Source organism: Phyllostomus hastatus, unplaced genomic scaffold (assembly GCF_019186645.2).
Source record: "Phyllostomus hastatus isolate PE091 unplaced genomic scaffold, TTU_PhHast_1.1 phas_contig_196, whole genome shotgun sequence".
Lineage (NCBI taxonomy): Eukaryota > Metazoa > Chordata > Mammalia > Chiroptera > Phyllostomidae > Phyllostomus > Phyllostomus hastatus.
Window position 1 is genome coordinate 2,147,172 of NW_025333709.1, and position 23,986 is coordinate 2,171,157.

The 23,986-nt window shown below is 63.9% G+C and overlaps 1 protein-coding gene across 3 annotated transcripts in view; it reads left to right on the plus strand.

Annotated features, from left to right (window-relative positions):
* AFAP1 (actin filament associated protein 1) overlaps positions 1 to 23,986 on the plus strand; it is an 82,775-nt gene that overhangs the window by 18,978 nt on the left and 39,811 nt on the right. For all 3 annotated transcript variants that reach the window (XM_045834051.1, XM_045834050.1, XM_045834052.1), the window contains exons 2-3: positions 17,674 to 17,802; positions 18,820 to 18,917. In XM_045834051.1, coding sequence (XP_045690007.1) covers positions 17,676 to 17,802; positions 18,820 to 18,917 — 225 coding nt within the window. In that variant the 5' untranslated portion in view covers positions 17,674 to 17,675. The remainder of the gene's footprint in view (positions 1 to 17,673; positions 17,803 to 18,819; positions 18,918 to 23,986) is intronic.

Sequence of the window (23,986 nt, forward strand, 5' to 3'; positions counted from 1 at the left end):
CAAAGGTCGGGGGGAGGAGAGTCGCCGCTGGCTGGTTTGGCGAGCTGGGGATTTCTTTGTCTGCCAATCATCAGCTCTTCATGGCGTCCTGGGCGCTCCCTCCCTGGGACACCTGGGCTCGGTCAAGGCCTCTGTCCCTCGAGGACCCCCTGGGGCCCCAAGGCCAAACTGCCCCTGGACTCGTGCGGCCACCCATCCCAGTCCCTGGAGCCCCTGCCCGCCACACTCGGCATCTCGTGAGCTTATCAGCTGCCGCTGAAGCGAAAACCCGTAGCCCTAGAGCTCCGCTGCGCCCCCGGCTCTCCCTCCACCTCAGTGGGGCACCCTCTGCACCTCATTCCCCTCCTGCCCTCAGAGGGGGCTTCTCGGGACACGAAGGAGCTGTGCGCGCCTGCCCAGGGAGCCTCCGCACAGAAGCCGGCCTGCTGGTGGAGATCCTTATCTCAGGCGGCCCCCCCCCCGCCCCCGGGGGCAGGCAGACCTCCTTCTGCCCCCCTGAGCCAGGGGCGTCCCCGGGGACCGCAGGGGCGCCGGCAGCAGCGCTGGCTCTAGAGCCCGAAGGCCTGTGTCCTGGTTCTAGTGTTGGCTGGCTGTCCTTGCAGAGGGCCGTTCCTGGGCGTCCTGGGCTCCTCCTCTGAGAAATGGACACCGTGCAGCAACTCAGCGCATCACCCCAGGCTGCCTGCCGGGAGGAGCCGTGGGACAGGCGCCTGGCGGAACGCTTCGGAAGGCCTTGCACACCTGAGGAGTGAGCTCGTGCAAGCAGCCTCTCTGCAGTGATGGTGTGACGCTCTCTAAGAGACACACACTACGCGTGCCACGTTGCCTGTGACCGGGGCGGGGGGACCCCGTTCAGTGCAGCTCACAGTGTTACGGGGGCCGGAGAGACGCCGGCGAGGACCCCTCCCCCACCCTTGAGCCCGGACAGCAGGAGGCTCTTTCCTGTCTATATTTGGTGGCGTCGCCCCAGCGCTGCGGGGCCTGGCCTGCGCGGGGCGGGCTGGAGGAAGCCCGGCCCCTCTGCCGACTGGCCGGTCTGGGTCCCACGGGAGCGGGGGAGGCATTTCTGGGCACTGGCCAGAGTCTTGCTTCACCCAGCGGCTCGCGCACAGGGAGCAGCGTTCCGAGTGGAGGGTCCATCAGAGGCAGCTGGGCTGGGCTCGCCCGGGGCGGTTGTGGCTTTTGTGGCCTCGACGCAGGCGGAGACAGAGCTGCCGGGACTGCCAGCCTGCTGGGGGGTGCGGGTCAGCCGGGGGCTGGAGTCCGCCCTGCTGCCCGCTGAGCCTCCTTCGCCTGCGGCGGAACGGCCTGCAGCGGCGCCTCTGTGTGAGGGTCAGACGGGCTCTCTGATGCGGCAGCTCCGGAGGCTCGTGCGCTGAAGGCTGGAGCCAGGGCGGAAGGGGACATCGGGCGTGCGGAGGGCTCTCCAGCTCCTCGCGGGAGGAAGGAAAGACGGGAGGGAGGGGGCGGATGGACGGGTCTGTGTCCCCCCAGCCCGCGCTCCCTCGGCTGCTGGGAGGGGGGCGTGTGTCCTGTCTGGCCCGCTGGGCAGGATGGTGGCCGAGTCCTCTGCTTTCACTTTTGATTCTCAGCGGGAAAGGGTACTTGGTGACTTTCCTGGTTGATGGCCGAAGTTCCTTTTATCGCCGTCAGTGCCAGGAGCTGGAAGTCACCCCGGCCTTTTAGACTTCACCCCCTCGTGGAGCTGTTAGCCAAAGCGAGCCCAGGGCGGAGGGCCTGACCTCGGGCGACCTTGCTCTCGGGCAGCGGGGGGCAGGACTGGAGTCCCCAGCGCCTCTCGGGGGTGCTCTGCCCTGTGTGCCGGTGGCCTCTCTGGCCGGCCTTGACAGGACAGCGCCCCCCAGAGGTGTGCGCACCCTCCCTTGAGGGGGCTCTCTGGCGGGGGGTGCACGTGGGCAGGCCTGGGTTTTCCTGCACGCAGCCTCTGGTGGCTCAGCATTGATCCCAGGCTCCCGTGGCTGAAGTACGGGGAGTCCTTCTGTCTGTGAACGAGCAGAGTGGCTTTCGCCTGGGGGTTCACTCGGTTGGGGCTGGGGTAAGTCTCCCACACGGGGCCCGTTATGCTAAAAGCAGAACTGTAAACACTTTTTAGGGGCAGAGGCTGACCCGTCTCCCTCCACCCGGCTCCCTCGTGCTCAGCTCCGCTCCCGGGACTGCTGGGTGAGCGCAGCCCAGTGTGAGCGGGAGCCAGGGTTTGCAGCCCCGGCCACGCGGGGGGCTCTCCGAAAAGCCCGTGGGCCCGTGCCACTCCCACGCCGTAGACTCTCCGGGCAGGGAGCCTCGCTCGGCGTCCGCAGGCTCGGAAAGCTGCCTGGCGGTTCTGAGGGACGTGCAGTTGGGGAACTCATGTCCACGGGGAGCTGGCAGTCCCAGGTCACTGGGGCTTTGCCGCCTGATTCGGGGGCGGGGCCTCGTCACCAAGCCGGGAGCCGAGTGGTGTGTCTGGTGCTCGGCTGTGAGGGGGCGCTCCTTCCTGGAAGGGGCACCGTGTTCCCGTGCGTTCCAGAAAGGGTCCCTTAACAGCCCAGGTGCTGGACTTCCGGTACCGCTTGCACGCCCCCAGGGCGTGCGGCCGGGTGCCTCACTCACCTGTGAGCGCCACCGCGCGACGTTGACTGCGTGGGCTCGGAAAGAGACGGACTGCTCTAGGCTCCCGCAGGACGTGGCAAGCCTCACCCTGCATAGACAGAGTCTCATTCGGTTCCGAGCACGGGAGGGACGTTAGCTCTCGGAGTTCTCATCACGGCCTTGTGGGGACAGTCCCCTGCCCTCGTGACCCTCATCTGACGGTTAAGGAGACAGAGGCACAGAGAATTAAGGAACTGGGCCGCCGTCACAGGACTGGCGGGCGGCGGCTCTGGTGTGCGACCCCAGTGTCGGACCGGAGTCACTCTCTCAGCCACCGCCGCCGGGCTGCCTGCTCGCCACCCCGCCCGCGTGTGCCGTCTCCTTCTAGGGAACCGTGACCCTGGGGCTCGTGCGGCCTCGCCACTGCCAGGTTCCCAGCACCTGGCACCACACCTGGCCCGGAGCAGACCTTTGCTGAGTGGCGGCGCGAGCATCCTTGAATTCCGGTATCCCGTCTCTGAACGCGGTTCCTGCACACCCGTGTTCCCGTTTGACCCGGGCAGCTGTGAGGGGGGCAGGGTTCTCCTGCCCTTCTGTAGGCGAGGACGTTTCCCCAGTGGGTGACACACGGCAGATTCACAGATTAGACTCCGGGCTCCGTATGCCCAGTCCGGGGAGCTCTTTGTCCTTCCTCTCAGCTTCCTGGTTCTTCTGAAACCCCGTCCTCTGGCGAGGGGCGCCGCCGGGAGGACGCACAGGCCAGAGGCTTTGTGACCCTCGGACCCGGCGGGTGAGAAGGGCCGCCTGGGCCGACATCTCGGATCGTTGAAGTCTCTGCCGTGGGCGCTCAGAGCGGACACCTTCCGCCGGCCCCAGCCATTCCTACTCCAGCCCTCCGGGCGGCAGGTCTGACCGCTCGCTCCGCTGGACAGGGGTCTGTCTTCTCGGGGACAGGACTGGGGATCTCAGTGATGGGTCAGGTCTGACTGCTCGCTCTGCTGGCCAGGGGTCTGTCTGTCTTCTCGGGGACAGAAAGAGTATGACATTTCTCCCTGATTGAAGAGGAAATGCACACTCAATCAGAGCGTTTGGGAGTAAAAGGGGACACGGAGGAAATGAGTATCCTGAGTGTGTGTGACCACTGCTGACTTTCCAGTCCCGTGCAGAAAGGCGTGGACACAGTGGCCTGCTGACCCCGCCCAGAGAGGCCTGCAGACGGGCCTGCCCTTGGCCGCAGCCTGGGGACTCGGGTGCCGGCAGGGGTCCCCAGCCCTCACCGGAAGGAGTAGCCCACGGGGCCCAAGCTGTCTGTGCAGACAGTGGGTTCACGCCTGGACCCCTGCTCTCCTCCTGGAGGCTGGTGCCTGCCCGGCAGAGGGTGCCCACGTGACCGGCCCCCAGTGAAACTCTGGGTGCTGGGTCTCTGGGGGACAACACTGCACAGGCGTCCTCACAGCTCAGTGCCGGGGGCACTCCCTGTGTCCCCCGTGACCACCCTGGGACAGGCTCTGGAAGCCGGAGCCCGGGTCCCCGTGGCTTCACCCCGCGTGCCTTGTCCCTTCGCTGGTCCTGCTCCTGATCCTTTCCCTGGCGTGAGTCACAGCTGTGCGCATGCCTGGTGCCAGTTTCCGGGGTCCCCCCGGGGGGGGCGTCGAACCTGGGGTGGTCTTGGGGACCCGACAAGGGCCTGCTCTTTTTCTTGTTCTAAACGTAAATACATATGCATATGGTTTTCATAAAACGGGTATTGTATCTTTCTGAGATCTCTTTCACAAGTACTTATGACTATTTCGTCCTATCAAACATCCTTTCAAAGCCTTTTTCTTTGTCTCACACTGCATCTCAGATGTTTATGAAACGTTGGATGTGTGTGTTTCACAGCGTATACTGTGGCTACAAGTGATGACAGCCCTCGTTTGGGGCCAGAATGGGAAATCTCAGGGACGTCTCTGCTCTCCTGCCCCTCACTTGCCGCCCCGCACAGCCGTGCGCACCTGCGGTCGTGTTCTTAGGGCCAGCCGTCCAAGGAGGCAGGCGATGGGAGGGCACGGTCCCGTGTGTGACCGGTCTGTCCCTCAGAGCGGTGGTCCCCATTTGCGCTCATCAGCAATGCGTGGGCGTGGCCATTGCCCCGAGTCCTCGCTGATGCTAAGTGTGATCGTTTAAAATAAGTGTATGTCGAGCCCTGGCTGGTGCGGCTCAGTGGACTAAGCGCTGGCCTGCGAACCAAAGGGCCGCCGGTTTGATTCCCAGGCAGGGCACATGCCTGTGTTGTGGGGCCAGGTCCCCAGTAGGGGGCGCATGAGAGACAACCACACATCAATGTTTCTCTCCCTCTCTTTCTCTCTCCTTTCCCCTCTGTCTTGAAAAAATAAAATAATTATGTGTCACTTTGGTATGTAATAGGTGGTATCATTCTGAGCGCTGGTGTGGTCAGCGATTTGGCAGGTGGTCGCTGACACGTTCTCTTTCCTGATTTTCCCCGCCTTTTGGGTGGAGGGTAACGGGGTGCTCCATCTCCTGCCCGCTGGTTCACGCCCGCTGCTGTGGGCTGTGACGGTGCTCGCGGGGCGGGGAGAGGCTCTGGGCGTCATTCTGCGGTGCTCGCCTGGGCCTTGTGTCGTCCAGGGCAAGTGCCTACGGAGTGTGGGGGGGGCCCTCTGTTGGCTTGCTGCGGGGTGTCAGCATCCGCGTCTCCACAGGGACGTGGCCGTGCCTTTCTTGTGGACCAGGAGGCCCCACCAGGTGAAAACCTCAGGAAGCGAGTGAATCCTCCGTAATTACAGAAACAACTCAGGAGACAGCTGAGGGGGCACAGAGGGGAGAAAGGAGCTTGGGCTGAGGGTGTCTGAGGGGCGGAGGGGAGGGCACAGACCCTCTGCCTGGGGGTGGGCGGTGCCTCTGGAGGCAGGTGTCCTGAGCCGGGCAGGGCAGAGGTGGGCGGTGCTGCAGCCACAGAGTCCCCGCCTCCCGTGTGCTGCTCGGAACGTGGACCGCCTGTCCGGTTGTCCCCTTTACCCCTTTCAAGGGCCAGGCGCCGGGCAAAGGGCCGTGTGCCTCCGTCTGCCTGACCCGGGGAGCCGGGGGCCACACCTGTAGCTGGGCAGGGAGGCCTTGCTTGGAGTGGGACCGGGACATCTGCGTCCGCCACGCAGCACTCCCCGCCACTCCCGGTGCTGGCAGGAAACACGGCGGACGCGAGTGCGGGCAGCCTGTGCGGATGCACTGGAGAGGCCTGTGGGGCCGGGGTGGGCAGGGGCGGGCTGGGGCCGTCGGCGTGACAGGCAGCTCTGCACTTTGACCCTGTTCATCCGAGGTGGCGTGGGCGGCGTCTCATGGACGAGGGGGTGTAGCAGCTCGGGTCCCTCGGGGGAGACAGTAGTGACAGGCAGCATTCATGGGTGTGTGCATGTGCGTGGGTGTTCGCACGCACGTGTGTACATGCATGTGTATGTGCGTGTGTGCGTGCGTGCGTGCGGCTGTCACTTCCAACGTCTGGAAGAAGCCTGGCTGGGGAGGGGAGACCGGGCCTGGAGATTATAGCCAATGCAGAAAATCGCACTGTTTTGTATACTTCTGAATTTTCATTATTGTTATTTTGTGTCATAATTACTTTCAATAACATTTGTCATTAAGACAGGATTACTTTTGAGAATTTGAAGAAAACACTGAATAGCCTGAGACCATGGACGAACCACTGAACCTCCCGTGCCTTGGTCTCCCCATCTGTGAGATGGGGGATAGGACTGATTCCCGGGGGTGGTGAGGAGAGCCGAGTGAGAGACAGTGCAGAGCCCGGCAGCTCGTACACGCAGAACAAATGCTGTTGTTATGTCAGCATTTCTCTGGTTATGGTCAGCATTTCTCAGCATTATGGTTTATGGTACATGTGCCGCTGGGCTTGTCGTCCCGTCGGAAAGGGCTTGACCTTGACTCCGGATGGAAAAGCGCCGCTTGGGCTGTGGGTGGGGCTCTGGGCCGTGCGCCCTGGCGGCCTCCTGGGGTCCCCGCTCCTCGTCTCTCTTCAGGGCACGCCCGGTCCCCTCCCTCCCTGCAGGGCCTGCAGCAGACGCGGCAGCACTCGGCTGGGACGGAGAAACGGAGGAAGGGGCGAGTACCGCGGAGCTGAGCCCAGGCGGCCCTGTGCAGGCAGCTGGTCCCTCTGCCTCTCGACCGCTGCAGGGGACCGAGCCGGCGCGAGGGGTCCGCCCAACAGCCCCATCTGCTCATGTTGTCATTTGCTGTCATCACAACACCAGCAGCTGAAGCGGACAGCTTGCCTTGATCTGCATACTTGGGTGTTTGTGCTATTTATAAACAGTTCGAGATGGCACGGAAACCCGTTCGTGGCAAGCTCACAAGCTCAGCCAGGCGCAGACCAGTCTGTTATGTGCTCTGCGCGGGCGCGGGCGCGGGCGCGTCGGGACCAGCGGGCGCACTCACCCGTGGCGTGTGCAGCGGTGTCTCGTGAGAAGAGGCATCCGGCCGTCGGCCACGTGGTGTCCGGACTTCCCCATGGTGCGAGAGTTTGGCCGCTAGACGTGGGAAGCCTGGAGCCGTCTGGGAGCACTGCGTCGTTTTTGTGCCCCCCACCCCGTTTTTCCATCCCCAGGACAGGAGAACGGAGAGGGTGCCGGTTCACACGGGCTCTTGACACAGTCACTGCGCCTTGTTCCCTCCTTTGGCGTCCTGGTCCCTCTTCACGTCTCATGATGTCAGCCTCTCCACGCGTCGGAGAGACGGCCCTCCTCCCCTTCCCTGCTCTAGAGCACTCCCCCCGCACCCCCCGGAGGCCCACGCCTGCTCCCGCTGCTCTGCCGGCAGCGCCGGTACTCAGGCGAGGCCGTGGTCATCGAATGAACGGGTTGCAAAGCCATGTTACTCCCCCCGTCCCCGCTGCCGTGCGTGAAAAGGGCTTTGGAAAAAGCACTGTGAACGGGGATGGAGGGTTGTAGGCTGTACGGTTTCCCAGGCTGCTCCTGGGCAGCTCTCCGTCCCAGACAGCTCCCCTGGGAAAGGCAGGTGCTGGAGTGAACGCAGCGGCTCCTTCAGGGAGGTCGGGAGCTCGGCGTCGCCCCAGTTGTCCGCCGCGGGCGGTGACTGTCTGCAGCGGCAGCTGCTGAGCCCAGACTCGCGCACTCGTGCACGCGGAACACGGAGCCCGAGGCGCAGGGAAGTGACGGGCGCCGAGACGGAGCTGGGGCCAGGATGTCCGTGGTTCCCAGAGGCTTTGGGCCTCGTGCCCCCGTCGATGCTGACCCCCCCCGCCCCCCCCCGCTTCCTGAACACCGCACGTGGCGGAGGGCGTGCTCTGGTGTCAGGCGAGGAGGGGAGACCCTGCCGCTTCTGGTGACCTTTGAGAGCCTTGGCCTTGTGTCAGAGAGAGGGGTGGCTTTTCCCCACGACTTCACCTTGCACGGTGCCTCCAGTTTGCTTGTGCATTTCATGAAACATGTAAGACAATAGAAGGAGTTTGGAAACAGCAACTTGAGAATAAAGGGCAAATCAGACCGGAGCATTGCCATTTCTCCGTTAGCCCCAGTCCCAGAGGGCAGCGCCTCAGACCCCACTCTGAGGGGCAGCCTGCGTGCCCGCCAGCCCCCAGGGCCCCGGAGCAGCAGGTGCGGCGCCCGCCGACCCAGGGGCCTCATGAATTCTGCATGTGAATGGCGGCAGAAGCAGATGGCGAGGGGGGGCGGCTGCTCAGACGTGGGGCTGCGGAGAGCGTTTCCCCCCACCCTCACGGGGACCTGAGACTGGCTGGTCCCCGGGAGAGCTGATCTCTATCTGTCCCCGCCCCAGCTGCTGGGCTCTCTTCCGTCCCCGGGTTCCCTGAGGGCGGCTGCTCCTCCTGTCGTCGGCAAGACAGGTTGCTGGTCGTTTGGAGCCGTGGACGCTTATTCGCACCCGAAACCTGAAGCGGAGCTGTCAGAAGATCGCCTTCTCTGCTGCGCTTCCAGTCTGGGTGGCGGGGTTCGATGTCACACAAGGGGTCGAGACTTCTTTAGTAGTCAGTTGTGCATATGGCTGGTGCGAATCAGAGGTGTGTCCTCGGCCTCGCTCACCCAAGGCTGTGAGCCCGGGCACGCGACCCGGGTTTGCTAAACGACTGTCGGGGAGTGACACTGAGCCCCAGGGAGGAGCGCTGGACGAACAGGGCCCCTCACTCTGGCCGAGTTTGGGGTTCCCATTGGAATTGGCAGACTGCTACGGAGCTGTCCCGACCTCGGGAAGATCGGAGCGGCTTGCCGGGAGGGCCCGCTCCTGCCTCCTCCGGTCCAGTCTGCACAGGCCCTTCCCTGGGGTGCGCCTGCCCCGCCCCCACCCAGTGAGTGCCTGCTGCCCCGCGGAGAGCAGTCCAGCTGGCCCAGCACCCAGCGTCTGGTCCTGCAGGCCAGGTGCCGCGATGGACCCGGGGGTGCCGTCATCAGGGTGCTCTGGGTGCTTGTGTGTGGAAAGCCGTGGAATATAGTATGTGATGTCCCCTTTCTGAGGTCAGACGTCAGGGCTGCGTGTGGCGTGATGGCGGAATGCAGAGGGCAAGGCCTCGTGGGGCCGTGAGCTCTCCTCAAGGAGCACCTGCTCACCTCCCCAGGGGCACACGGGGCACGGGGCTACCTGTGCGTGTCCCACACCAATCTGCCTCGTAGTCAGGCTCAGAGTGGCAGGGTGGCAGTCTTCCCCGGCACAGACACCGCCTCTCGCCGCACAGAACGAGCCGTGCATGCGCCGAGTGGGAGACGGGCACCGAAACCCGGCCGCGGCACGGGAGGACGGGGCCGGTGCGGGAATGGGCTGGGGGGGGCGCGTCTGCCTGAGACCCCGGCGCTGGGTCCCTGTCGTGTTTGAGCCTGTGAGTGTCTTGGCCTGTTTCTCTGAACTGCAGCCCTCGTGTCCCTGACTCCTTATGCATTTATCCCGCCAGTGGTTCGTGTCGGCGAATCACCGCATCGGCGTCATGGAGCAGTCCTCCGGGGTTGAACTGGGGCCGGGTTTACCCGTCTCTGTGGTTCTTGGTTGCTCCCTTTTAGAGTTGTGCTTACAGTGTCTGCTGGTTGCAGGAAACCGTCTCAGAAGCACGTTTGCTGTGAGGTGTTTGCATTTATTTACTGTTAAAGGCGAGTTGGGCTAGAACCTACTTGGAGTGAGTGGGGCGGGCGTGGGGTCAGTGACGGTCCGCAGACGCTGCCCGCTCCAAGGGCGGGGAGGAAGGAAGTCCCGCCTCCTGAAGGGTACCCGGCCTTGCCGTCCGGTAGCCCGGCCCAGCCCCTCCGTCTGTGTTGGTTCCCAGCGCGTGTCCGCTTCGTCGGGGGCCCTCGTTTATCCCGGCGTACAGGTCAGGCAGGGAGAGAGACCGGCCACTCCCGCGCAGGGGCGCATGTGCCGGCAGGCCGCCAGGAAGACGGAGAGAGGGCGTTTACGCAGCAGTGCGACGGCTTCGTCCCTCTCGGGCAGGCGGGATGGCCCGAGTCTGCGGCCCTGCCTCCCACGTTGCCCTCTGCAGCGTTCCAGAGAGTTCCGGGTGGCCAGTGTCACTGCAGTCGTCCAAAATGCCTTCCTGCGGGCTCTGGCGCGTCAGGGTTTACTGCGTGTTCGTGCGATAGCCACGGCTCTGTTCCCGGCCAGGCGCGTCGGCCGGTGCTCTCCTGACGGCCTGGTTGGAGCGCTCGCTCCGGCCCAGGTGGAGCGGAGCAGGCGAGGCTGGGTCCGTCTGGACCACGAGTGACTGGACACCGCTGGGTGCCTTTGGCCACCTCAGTTACTGGTCACTGTTCTACCACTCAGGCAGGCCTGATGGGACTCTGGAGTCTCTGCGCGTGCACACGGACACACACTTTTTTAAAGACCCAAGCCCCTCGGGCAGCCGCCCTCAGTAAGACCCCTTTTTGCCACCGATGGTTAAAATAACCCTCTGTCAAGGTACCCGTCTCTTTATTTCGAAATTCCCTGTCCTTTCCACTAAGTTGAGAACTCTCTAAGGGCAGGCTGTGGGTCATGCATCTAATTTTTTTGATCCTCCCACAGCCAAGCACACTCAGACACCAGGCGGGCCAGGGCTGTTCAGTGTTCCGTGGGCGGGGGGAGTGGTCCCCAGCTTGGCCACGGGGAGGACAGGACGGAGCCCAGGGGGAGGTGGGCTTGGGGGGTGGCTCTCCAGCCTTCTTGTTGGACGTCAGTCAGACTTGAGGGAGCAGCGGCACGGAGGGTCCCGGCACGCCCTCCCCTGCCCTCCCGGCCCTCTCCGACTTCGCACCCTCTCTCTGTACACAGCTTCCCCAGAGAGAGTAGAGGACAGGCTGCCGGGGTGGGCAGGCAGGTGGGAGAGAAGCGGTGAGTGCGGAGCCTCTCCCGGGCCCAGCGGGGAGAGCAGGGCGGCCTGGCCTGGCCAGGCAGCGGGGGAGGGGCGCCGGGCTCGGGCTGCGGCAGTCTGAGAGGAGAGCCTGCACGCCGGCCGGCGGGGTGGACGGCAGGGCTGGGAGGAAGACGGGTGACCGGAGGAGCGGCGGGGCCGTTGTTGAGGCGGGGAACCCTGGCAGCAGCGGGTCTAGCCTGCTTCGGGCTAAGTCTGACGTCCAAGTGCAAGGCCAAGACGTGTTGGGGCGGAGCGCCAGAGAGCAAGGACCCCAAAAGCTGGGGCGCTTCATGGAGGCAGAGCTGGCCGATTTCATCGCCAAGCACAGCGAGCGCTCCGCAGGCACAGCGGCCCCCGCGCGGCGGGCGCTCTCAGCTCTGTGTGTGAGACGCGGCCCCGCGGTCCCCATGCCCTTCCTGCCCTTGGCGCCCGGCGGCCGCCCGGCCGGCTTGCGGTGGTGGCGGCTACGCTGGGCCACGCTTATGCCCCGTCCCAGTGTGTCGTCGCTGCCCTCTGACACGCGCTGTGGCAACTCCTTACCGCCACCCCTCTCGTTCGCCCTGCGAGTCGGTCTGGCCCACGGGAGCTGCCGCCGTCTCTGGCTGCGCTCCTCGGGCAGGTCGGGCGTGCGGTCGGCCCCCCCACGGGGCGTCGGAGCGAGAGTGGAGCTGGGGCGGGGGCCTGAGCTGCAGCGGGCCGTGTGGGAGGAGGGAGGGGGAAGAGGGGGAAGAGGGAACAAGTGGAGAGGAAAAACCCCTTCGGTCGTGGGTCGTGCCGTGTGCGGGGAGCACAGGGAAAGTGTTCTCTGAGCCAGTGGGCCCTTCGGGCTAACCGTGCGAAGCAGCGCCTGTCGGAAGGACACGAGCTCGTATCTAGACGGTCCGGTGAGAGGGTCGCCTCCTGCCTTAGTGAAGCAAAGACGGGAGAGCGGCCCGCTGCACTGGCCCGTGCGGGTGAGGGGGGCCGTCGGGAACCGGGACATGCGGGTCGGCCCCACGTGAGCCGGGGTCCCTGGGCGAGTCACTTGGCCTTCCCAAGAGCGAGCTTCCCCGTCTGCGGAGTGATACCATCTACCCTGTGTTGTATTGTTATTTAAAAAGCTTTAATGTCTTGCTTGGGAGAGTTTTTATAAACCACAGTTACCCCTGAGCCACGTGGGAGTTGGGGGCCCCGACCCTGCGCAGTCGAGAGTCCATGCGTAACTCCTGACTTCCCCCCAACTCCACCACCGAGCGCCCGCCGCTCACCAGGAGCCTCTCAGCAGCATGAGCTGTCGGCCCGCGTGTGTGTTCACGGCGGGGGGCGGGGGGGGTGCAGGCCAAAGTGGTTACGGTTGTGTGTGAAACACAGAGTGTGTTCTTGTATAAATATCATTATCTATTAATTATCCTGCCTTTTCCCAAACGAGCAACTGCGAACCTGCTTCTGCCCCACCCTGTGTGTATTATGGACGGTATCCTTGCGATAAAACTGGAGGAAAGGGAAGGTTATGGAGAGCATCGGAGGAAGAGAAAGTGCATTTACAATGTTTATTTGGAAAAAGTCTGTGTGTAAGTGAGCTCACGCAGTTCAAGCCCGTGGTTTCCAAGGGTCCACTGTGGTGGTCCTTGCAGTGGGGATTGTCCTTTAGTTTTCTTTTCCAGACGACAATTATTCTGATGACAGTGATGATGCTGGTAACAGTCAGAATTTGTTGAGGGCTTCTGTGCTAACTCCTCGCCTAGGGCATGAAGAGGGAAGTGACACAGAACCTGGCCACAAGGCTCCGCCCCTTCCCGGGGCGCAGAGGGGGGGCAGGAGCCCTGGGCGCTCCAGGCGCATCTGGAAGGTGGCGGGGCAGTTTCCCGGTCTCTTCACACCAGAGCCTGTGCTCCCCGTACCCAGACAGGGCGGCCCCGCCTTGTCAGACCCGGAATTGCGGGCGCCCTGGGGCGCAGCGGCCCCCACCCTGGGCACGCTGCTGTGAGGCCAGCAGCTGTCTTTCGTTGGCCTCCATTTGCACACTGACATCTGTCACCCCACCGCAGTGCCCGCCGCCCTCCCCATCCACACACACGGGGGGGCGGGAGGCGGGGGGCTCCGTCTGCCGGGAGCGGGGCCAGACCGACAGCCGCCTCTCAGCCCCGTCCCTGGGGGGGCCTGTCGGGGCGGGGGGAGGGCTTGGCGCAGGTGGAGCCTGGCCCGGGCTCTTCGGAAAGACAGACGGTGGGAACCCAGCTGCTCGGGCGCCCAGCAGCGGGGCTGTGCCCCTCAGGGGCCTCGTGGGGGAGGAGGGCGGTCAGATGCACGCAGGCAGAGCCGCAGTTCTCAGTCGGTGGGTTCAGGCGGAGACCGTCGTGCACATGCCGTCCCCCGGAGACGCAGGTCCAGCCTCCTCAGCAGGGAGAGGACGACGTTCATGAAGAATCTCAGGTCTCTGACCGCGAGCTGAGGTCTCAGCGTTCACCGGCGGCTTGAAACCAGGGCTGCTCCTGCCTCCCAGCCCGCCTGGCCCCAGCACCCTGGGCGGGGCGAAGGGGCTTCTTCCAGAAATCCCCTGCTCACACCAGCTCCCCCTTAATGCCGTCGCTGGAACCATCTTTTAGAAATGGAGGTTCTCCAGGGCACTTTTTCTGAAAGCCTCCGCGACCCTGCCCTTCATGGACAGGGGTTCGTGGGCCCGGACGGGTCCCGGTCTCCCTAGTGAAGCCCGGGGCGTCGGGGGCTCAGCTTCGACCCGAGCGCGACGTCTTGCCCCGTCCGGTGGCCGAGCGCTCACTCCCGGGCTCCGCCGGCCGGATGGAAGCAGGAGGGGAAGGCTGTGCCCGCGGTGCCGCATCTAAAACTTCCGTCGGCGCCAGCCTGCTCTCCAGCAGGAGCCCTGCCCTGCCCGGCTGGGGGTCGGCTTCAGGCTCGGGCCCCCGGCCCCCGCGGTGCCCGAGGGACACGTGCCGTCAGCAGACCCACGTGCGGCTCTGGGGCTCGTCCTGTGCTCTCCGCCGAACCACAGAAGGGTGTGTTCTCTGCTCAGGCTTGAGTCACCCATCCGCACGTCCGTCCAGCTCTGAGGAATCATGACATCGTCCCCAAAGAATGTGCTCCGTGGGCTGTTACAGCAGCTCCTCTGGGGACTCCTTGCTGGCGCGGACGAGCCCGGGGAGGCAGGTTCTCGGGTCTCAGAGCGGACAGGCACCCACAGACCCTTCCCTTGGACGGACGGGTTAGATTCAGCTTCCAGGGTCACGCCCGAAACCGGGCTTGCTTGTCCCTGATCAGACACAGGACGGAGACGCGCACAGACCTTCCTTTCTCTGTCCACGTTCAGATTAACTCGGCGCCGGTGCGTCTCCAGCCTCTGAGGTCCGGGCTCACCTGGCCGGGCACACAGCTGCCGTCACACCGCCGTGTCCCAGACGAGGGCGCTGGGACCGGAGCAACGTGGCGACACACACTCCGAGTCCTCCGGTCAGTCGAGGACGGTCGCCTGGGGGCTGTCGGAATTTTAGGTGTGGTCCAGCTGAGGGAGCTTTCCTCCCGCCCGCCGGAGGTTTCCCAGCCCGACCTGCAGGCCGCCCGCCCGCGGAGGCTGTGTGCAGAGGCCCGTGGGAGTTTTTGGAAGGGGCTGCTGGAGGAGTCCCGGCCGTGACCCTGTAAGGGAAGGTGTGCTAGCGCCTGGCCCAGCGCAGCCACTGGCTTCTGTGCCGCCCACGTTCTGGGTCCCTCACTGGGCGCCCTTCTCAGCCTGCCCGCCGGGGTCCGCAGTCTTAGCGCGGGAGGCCCTGAGCAGGCGTGAGTGGGGACAGGGAGCTCGCCAGAGCCCGTTTTTCTCTGAGCCGAGGTGTCCGTTCTAAGAACACCACAGCAACCTCATTCCCTCGGAGGGGCCGCCTCTGGTGTCTTCCTCTGCAGCCTTCCTCCCCAAACCGGTCTCAGGAGTTCTGTCTCCGACGGAGGTCCACAAACAAACGAGTGAGTTCGGCACACACACCTTGAGTGTCTGCCGTGTCACAGCCTCCGTCCGGTGTGGTGCTGGGCATGCTGCATCCAGAGAGAGGTGGCACGGACAGAGGGCTTCAGGCCGCCTGCTGACGGGCGAAGGACACGGACACATTCACCCGTCACCACGACACACTGTGTGACACCCGTGGAGCAGGCTGTGGCGCCGGCCCCCGAGCTCAGGGTGGAAGGGCGGATGCGGGGGCAGCTGGTAAAGGCGTGGTCAGGGCGTGGTCAGGAGAGGCCCGGACGGGCCTGTGTGGGGTCAGGGCGCACCCGCGGAGAGCAGCGGCGAGTGCCGGGGCCGGTGCCAGAAGCCACCTTGTTCCGGGGAGCTGCCGTGTGGTGCACAGGGTGGGGGATAGGGGACGGGGGACAAGGGACGACGGGCCGGAGCTGGCAGCGGCGCTGACACGAGGCTGCTGGCAGGAAGAGGGTAGGGGACAAGGGCAGTTTTCTGAACAGCAGGCTGGCCCTGGGGCCAGCCACGTGTCACAGACTGGGTCTTAGTTGGAGCCTCAGTGTGGCCCCGTGGTGCCCAGCGAGGGACACGAGGCGGGGTTTTAGGAAACCAGCCCCCAGTGGCCCAGCCCGCGGAGACAGCGTGCAGAGTGCGCGCGGGGTGGGCAGGCAGCGAGCGGAAGTGCTGCCCCCAAGGTCACGGGCAGCCCGCAGAACGGAGGGCCTGCCGTCCGTGGCCGGGCCTCGCCCCCCGGGAGCCCGTGCTTTCCTTGCATCTCGTCGCCTCCGCCGGTCTTTGCTCCTGCATCTGACTCCAGGTCTCACTGAGAGAGCCTCCTCCCGCACCCGGGCTCCCCTGCTGTCTCCTCAAGGACTCGGGCGCTTTCGCTCGTTGATGTTCTGGTTGTTACGTGTCTCTACGGTGGGTTTTTCCTGGTAGATGGTGTCAGGTCAGTGTTTGGTTTTGCTTCATTGGATTGTTCCCAGTTGCTACCAGCTGTCCTGACTCTGCCTGTGAAGCCTGCTGCGCTCCCGCTGATTGGAGCCACCGCGCTGGCCGGAGCTGTGCGGCGGGGGCAGTCAGACAGGGAGGCCTCGGCCAGGCCCTCCCCTTGGGAGGGCATCGCAGACTGCAGAACGGACGTCTGGGAAGACTCCCACCAGCCAGCTGTTCTCGGACCCACTAGTTTAGGGCGTTTGGGTCTCACAATGCGGCCCGAAGACCCCAAGGAGCTTTGTTTGTGTGGGGCGTCTGTAGCTACTTACCACCCCGAACTAGGAACCGGAGCTACCTACCGTACTCACTCAGTGGAGAAAGGACACACGTTCGTGACAGGTGACCATACTCACCAAACAGGACGCCGCGTGTGTGTGCATCGTTCGCCGTATCTGCAGGCGGGTCCCGCGGGTCCAGCTTCGTTGAGGCGAGCTGGTCTCCCGCCTGCCTCTGGGCCCCGGTCGCTGGAGCCCTTGTTTGGGAGGAAGCACGTGACACGGGCTGGCCCCGCTCGGACACGGGGTTGGAGGCGACAGCGCTCGGTGCCCTCTCAGGAGACCGTGACTCGAGCTCCGTGCCACTGCCCCCGGGACTCAACGCGGGCCGGTCTCCGGGCAGCTGGCCGTGGGCAGGGCTCCGAGGCTGCGCCAGACCGGGCACCTCGCTCTGTCGGACCAGGGTGCGTCGGCCCAAACGGCAGGTTAGCTGGCTCGCACCCGCGTGCGACCACGTGATGTCGTGGCTCACCGAGTTGGGCGCGTCTTCCCAACGCTGACACACCGCGCTGTGCCAAACCACGCCGTCCAGCTGCCCAGACAGCTGGTCTGGCTTGGCCCGCAGTGGCGGCTCGCACGCACTGCCCGCCCCGCCCCGCAGGGTGTCCGACAGGCCTGTGCTCGGGGGCTGGGACCCTCGCTGCGCCCTCGGAGCCGTCGGAGACCGTCCTGGGCGAGAGCAGCGCTCGTCTTCGTGTCCGTGCTGCGAGCGCGAGGTGGGGGCACAGTGGCCGCGGTGCGGCTGGTGTCCCCGCTGTGGCCCAGGGCCGCGGGCGAGCCGCCCTGGCACCGGCACTGTTTGTGCAGAGGGAGGCGGGCCATGTCTTCACATTGTGAAACCGGCGTGGCCCTGCAGACCCGGTGAGAGGCGTCCGGAGTCTGCCAGAGGGCAGCGGCACGGTCCAAGAGGAGCAGACGGCGGCCCCGTAGTCCAGTCTCGTGGGTGTCCGGTGTCAGAGGGAAGGGCAGCCATGGTCCTAGAAGGAGGAGACAGGCCCCCGGGAGCCGGGGCCTGAACGCGCAGCCCGGGCCCCCCTCGGCCTGCAGCGCCCCGCTCTCCCCGGGGAAACGCGGGCAGCGTTCTGGGGGTGGAGCCAGCCCTCCCAAAGCAAAGGGCTGCGTGTGAGTTTCTAAAACCATGTCCCGGTGGTTATTTGAGAACTGCTTGGCATTCGAAACCACCGTCTCCTTCTTGACGTTGAGATTTAATATGGTGCAATCGACAGCACGTGGTGATGTCAGGCTTTCGGGGGCGTGACGCCATCTGCCGGCACCGTGGCCTCGGCGCCTCTCCCAGCTGCGCGCCCGGGCCTCCGAGCGGAAGTGAAGGAGGGGCCCGTTTGCCCGGAGATGATGCGTGGACTCGTCAGTCGGTCTGGTTTCAGCGAACTTGTTTTTCGTGCTTGGAATATCTGTGCACTCGTTCAGCTGGAAATGAAACGCTGCAAGTGAAATTCGGCACCTGTATGCTGCTGACATTTGCAAGCCAGTGGTCTAACAGCCCCTCCCTTCTTTGTTTTCAGCAATGGAAGAGTTAATAGTTGAACTCCGTCTCTTTCTGGAGCTCCTGGACCATGAGTACCTGACGTCCACCGTCAGAGAGAAGAAGGCCGTCATCGCCGACATCCTGCTGCGGGTCCAGGCGGCCAAAGGTGCGCTCCGGCACTCCCCCGGCTCGTTCACCTCAGAACCATCCTCGGTCCCTCCCGTTCCTAACACATGGCCGTCCGAGTGTGCCCTTTGCTCAGCACTGCCGGGGGGGCCCCTGCTTCAGGAGTCCCCCCCACCCCCCCCCTCCGCCCCCGCTCTCTTTCCCTCCCTCTGCCCAGTGGGCTCCAGCCCTTCATTTCTTTGCGCTCCACTCCGATGTCTCTCCGACGTTTTCCCAGTCACCGGTCCTCTCCTCGGCCCTGCACTTGCTTAGACCTCACCCAACGGGCAGTGTTTGCACTCGTCCTCGTCTTTCTTTTCCCTTCGTGCTGTTCCTGCTCTCTGCCTGCACTCCCCGCCCCCCCCCACCGGGCTGCAGCTCCTGCAGGTCGTGGGCCTCGTCTCCCCGCGTTTCTTCCCTCGCCTGTCGGGTCGTGTTTGACCCATCACAGGTGCTCATCCTTAGGTGACTGCTTTCCTAGGTCTTTCCAGGTGAGCTCTTGGCATATAAATAGTACTGTGCCTGATTTAAAACTAGTTTCTTCCTCCTTGCTGCCTTCCCAACTCGAATGTGAGTGCCCGGGGGTCTGGGCTTGAGTCAGTCCTGTCCCCCAAAAGTACGTCTGGGACGGTGTCTGGGTGTAGGAAGGAACGTATTCCAAATCTCTGATCCCAGGGGGGCATCTGCCCTGTCAGCACCCGGTGAGTGGCCAGCTGAGCACTCGCCACTCCTGTGCCCTGGAGAGGCCGTGCGGCACTGTGCCAGGATGCCGGCTTGGCCACCAGCTCGGTCATTTCTGCCTGTTCGTGCTCACTTAGGTTCTTTAGCCTTTCTTTCCAGGCATAGAGTCTCACCTGCAAAACGGGGAAGTGTGACACCTACTTTTCACACTGTTGTGGAGGGTTAGAAGCAAAGAGTATTGGCTGAGGGGTCAGAGTACAGGGTGGGGAGGTGACAGCTGATGGCGGTGCTGTCCCTCCCTCCTCACCCAGGCCTGTGGTTTTGGTTGACCCTGCAGGTGTGGACGTGCGAGACCACGCCCCGAAGCTGGAGACTCCCAGCAGCCTGCCGGCCCCTCCCCAGATGCCCCTGCCGGAGATCCCGCAGCCGTGGCTGGTGAGTCAGTCCCGCCCTCGCCTCACAGGCTCTGATGGACCCCGGGCCGACTTCCTGTCCCGGGGCAGGTGACGAAGGCCGCTTCTGGAACAGAGGTGTTGGAGGAGCTGCTGGTGACAGCTGCGTGGGAGGCCGTGGGTGTGGCCTGTCCTCAGAGGCTGGTGCTTCTTTCAGAATTCCTGCAGCTGCAGGTCCGCGGAAATCTGTTCCTAGACTGAAAGGAAACCGGAGGGTTTAGCAGGCAGAAGCAGGGCAGGAACGCCCTGGACTCGACCCTCTCTCTGGGGTAACTAAATCTGAACCAAAGTCTGGAACTTTGATATTGTTGTTATGCTGCTTCTGGGACTGAAAACACGCACGTTTTTTTCAGAGGAAAAGTATGTGCGCACTCCAGGAGCGTGTGTTTTACTTGGCCTTGTGCGCTCAGGGTTTGTGCTGGATGTCTTTCTGCCCCGTCGCCGGCGGGGCGTCCCCACCTGTCAGGAGTTCGCGCTCCTTGGCCGCTGTCGGCCCCGGGTTGCTGTCCCGTGCGCCCGACCAGGGAGAGCAGACGCGCGTGCCCTCGGGGCGCAGAGTGTGCGGCCGGGCGGGCGGTGTGCACGCTCCCTGTGGCTCACCCCGTTCCCCCGACCAGGAGAAGAGCCGCCCAGAAGGCAGGGCCTCCCGCTGTGCGTCTCGGTCCTGCCCGGCCCGGCAGCCGCCGATGCCCAGGAGGTGCTCGGGGACGGTGTCTTGGAGGAGGACAGAGGGTGTCAGCCCTCCCTGGGCCCCTGCTGCGTATCCTGGGTCCTGCTTGTTGTTTTTTCACTTAGGATTTCATTTAATCCTGACGGCTTGACCTCCAAGAACCCTGCATTAACTGAAAACATGTGAATCGTGTGTGCGCCCACTGTTCATAAAAGGAAATTGGGGTCCAGTGAGGGTACGTGATTTGCCCAAGGTCCTCCACTGACTAGGAAAGGCCAGAATCGTAACCTGTTCTTCTGACCTCGCACCCAGCCTGTTGGCGCCGGCACTGCTTGGGAGGCGTGGCGGCCGAGCCATGCGACCTCCAAGCCATGTTGTTACGTGCTAGGAAACCGCTAGGATTTCGGTGTGGGGACAGGGCTGCACCCCTTGAGTCTGGGCTGCACAGGGGGCCCTGCTGGTCTCTTCCGCACAGTCTGTACCCATGATGCACTGCTCGCACTGCACAACCTGTACCCATGATGCACTGCTTGCACTTTGTTTCTCCCGGTGGGAGTTCAGGAGCCCCCCGAGGGAAGCGCCTGTTGCACAGTCCAGCGGCGCACCCTGCTCTGCTGGGGAGGCCAGGCCAAGCCAAGGCGCGCCCCCGTGGGGTGAGAACGCTGCTGGCGAGGGCCGCGCCTTCTGCCGGGTGTCTGTCTCTGTGCCACGCTGAGGGTTGTGCCCGTCACTTGGGCCGTGCCTGGGGCGCACGTGCCGAGTGCACTGGGGACGGCAGCAGGTCGCTGAGAAGTGGGCCCGTCCATGTGGGCGTTGCACCGGGACCCCCACCCGGCTTGGGGCAAGGGGGGGCAGCCCCGCCCCAGCCTGGCCCTGACCGGCCGGTCCTGGAGGGTCAGGGAAGGGACTGCGCCTCTGGCCTCTGAGACAGGGTGTCTCCGGCCCTCCCGGCCAGGAGGGAAGGGCGGGTAGACGCCCCTGGGTGCCGTGGGGATTGTGTGACGCACAGGCCAGGCGTTCGCTAGAACGGCTTCATTCAGCAGTTTAAACAGCAGGGGTTACATTGGGTTTCGATGGGGAAGAGGCCAGTAATGTGATTCTCTGGCATTTTAGGGCCGGAGCCGATGTGAATGTCAGCAGACAGCTGTGAGGTTTTTTATTGTGGAGCGTGGAACGCACACTTGGCCGCGGTAAGCGCGTCCGGCGTCCCGCTCAGCAGCCTCAGGCACCTTCACCTCCGGGACTCCTCCAGCTCCCACGCTGGCTCTCTGTCCCCGTCGAACTCCCTCCCACCTGCCCCAGCCCACTTCCTGTGTTCACGAACCACGCACCCTTTTTATTTTTTATTTTTTACTTTTTTGAAACACTGACGTTTTGATGCCGGCCCTCACTGCCTGGTCTGTCGGGTGCCTTGGATTCTCCCTGCGCATCAGCACTGTCACAGCTGCTGGGTCACAGCGCCTGTGTTCCGCAGACAGGGCCACGAGGGCCTTTAAGATCACGTGACCAAATGGGCCTGTCACGTGCCGCAGAGTTGGCGAGAAGCCCGAGATTTAAGGCGGCAGAGCTGTCCGCCTCCCGGTGAGGTCAGATGTGAGCCTGCTGCCCGTGAGCAAAGGGGCCCGCCTCGTCCCCCGTCCTTGTCTTTCGAGACTCTCAGAGCTCAGTCTGCTGTACAGCTCCCATGGCATGTGTTTTTTTTTTAATGTTAGGGTTTTTTTTAAAGATTCTATTTATTTATTCTTTAGAGAGGTGGGAAGGGAAGAAGAAACAGAGGGAGAGAAACATGCTCCCACCTGGGGACCTGGCCTGCAACCCAGGCGTGTGCCCTGACTGGGAATGGAACTGGCAACCCTTTGGTTCGCAGCCCGCGCTCAGTCCACTGAGCTACGCCAGCCAGGGCTCCACATTCTTGATGCTAAGCTTGAAACCGTTTCTGCAGTTTGGACTCTAAAACTGTGTTGTCAGTTGACAGTTACCTTGCCCCAGTCCTCAGTTTCCCCGGCTGCCTCCCCGAAGGATGAGCCGCGGCCCCGAAGTTTAGATTGCGGCAGGGGCGCCGCAGAGCTTTGCTGGCGAGCAGCTGAGCTGGGACCGGGGCCCTTGTGTCCTCGGGTCGGACTCAGTCGCTCTTGGCTGTCACTCCAGCAGGTGTTCGTCACTGGAACCAGGTAACAGGAGCTGGGTGCACTTCCGCATGCAGAGAGTTCAAGTCAGAAAACGACCCCAGGCCCCAGGCTCTAGGCCCCAGGCTCTAGGCCCCAGGCTCCAAGCTGGTATTTCCTTTGCTGGAGTCAGGTCTCGTCGTCTGTTGGTGTTTCAGTGCAAAGGACTCAATAATAACTTGGGGTGGAAGGAGGGGGAGGTGGTGGGGAGCAGTGAACGGGGAAGCACGGTGCCAGTTAGGAGAGGGGGGAGGCGTGAGCGGGGCTGGGCGCACCCTGCGTGGGTGGTCCGGGCTCCTCCCCGACTCTGGGGTGGCTCGTTCCCCGCCACAGCGGACCCTGAGGGGGATCGTTCGTCATGACCCAGGGACGCACGCCACTCCTGCCAGTGCGCGGCCGCCAGCTCCGCGGTCCGGCTGGCTCTGCCTGACGTATGACCCCCTGCCCCATACGTCAAGAGACGTTTCTCTGAACAAGAGAAAGTGTGTACCAAGTGTCCCCGGACAGCGTCTGACACACGCAGGCCAACCGTAGGTGGTGGTGGTGGTGGTTACGCTGTTGAAACAGTGGAGAGAGCAGCCGTACTTTACCATACGATTATGTAGACGTAGCATTCACCACGCACGGAGAAAGAGCCCTCTGCCAGGCTGTTCCTGAAAGCAGCAAAGACCAGTGCCGGTGGGCTTTCCCCACGAAGGTGGGGTTGAGTCATGGCCACGCCCCGAGCCAGGAGAGCCCGTGGATGGCGTCCCCGTGCAGCTGTAACTGCTGGCTTCGCTAACGAGACCTGGAGGCCCCAGCGCAGCCACGCGCAGTGCCCGGGGCAGAGGAGACTCCCAGGCTGAAAGGCGACTTGCGCTTAGGTAGCCATTCGCAGGAGAAACAGTCGGTGGGTTTAAACGTTATTGGTGCCTGGCGCTGTGCCATCGCTCTCTCCCGTGCCAGGCGGGGGTCCGGCCTTCTGTGTGGGGAGCGGCCGCGGTGGGTGACCCCCGCCCTTGTCTCCCAGCAGCCCTGGGAGCGCCGGCCCGGCAGCCCGGCCCTGCGTGCAGGCGGGGGAGAGCTCCGGGCGCAGACGGGTCTCCCCTGGCGCTGGGAGCGGGTCGCACAGACCGGGAAGAGCAGTGCCACGCCCGTGCGCCCGTCACCGTTGGGAAGGTACTTCGGATGTAGCCGCAGCAGCCACAGATCGCAATGTCATTCACCGCTGCGTGCGGCCACGCAGCCAGCTCCCGCGGAGACTGTGAAGTAGGTCAGGCTGGCTTTGTAGAAATGGCAGAAGTGGGATTTTGCCATTCCACCCCGAGGAGGACGGGGTGCGTGGGAGCAGGGTGCCGCTGCTCCTCTACAGGCGTTAGTTTTGGAGGGTTTACTGCTTCCAAGGCAAACTAGTATAATTTCTTTCTGGTTTTAGAAGCGATAAATATTACGCAGAAAATCCAAGCTGTACAGAAATGTGTAAAAGAGAGAGACACACAGCCGTGTGTTGGCGTCGCGGTGCGTGTCCGCCTTTCTTTGTGGGCGATGCGCCCAGCGCCCTCTAGCCAGCTCTTGCACAGGCTCCGGGCCGCCGAGCCCCACCTCCCGCATCTGCAAAACCCAAGGGGCCGTCCTCTCTGGCCGGGAGCGTTCCGGACAGACCAGCTCATGCAGCTGATGACCGGGGCGTGGCACTTAGTGCCGCGCCAGGCGAGCCCCGGGGTTGGCCACTGTTGGCTTCCCCTCCCTTCGACCCTTGCCCTGGGCGTCAGGACCAGTGAGAGGCAGGCAGTGGACCTGCAGGCCCTCGCAGGAAGAGAGGTCGGCGCCCGTCAGAGTCATTGCGCTGGGGACTGGGGAGTGGGAGGGATCCACAGGGTCCTGAGGCCGCGTGGGGCCCGGACAGCCCTGCGCTCTGTGTCGGGCTCCTGGCCTGAGGCCCGGGTCTCCCAGCCTGACAGGGGACTGCCAGGACTGGTGTTGGCAACGAGCCGGTCCCTTCTCCAAAGAGAAGTGCCAGTTTCACTTAGAGAATGGTTCGTAGGTGACATCCCTTTTCTTCTTACCAGTGTCTGTGGCACCATTAGAGGCACGGGGAGAGGGTGGGCACTCCTGCCTCATTCATTCAGTTCTTCCCCGCCCAGTGTGGCAGTGAGGAGTGCCGGGGGCGTGGGGGCAGTGCCCCTGAGCTCCCAGCTTGGTGCCTTGGGCTTTGGAGAAGGCCCCTGGCCCTAGAGA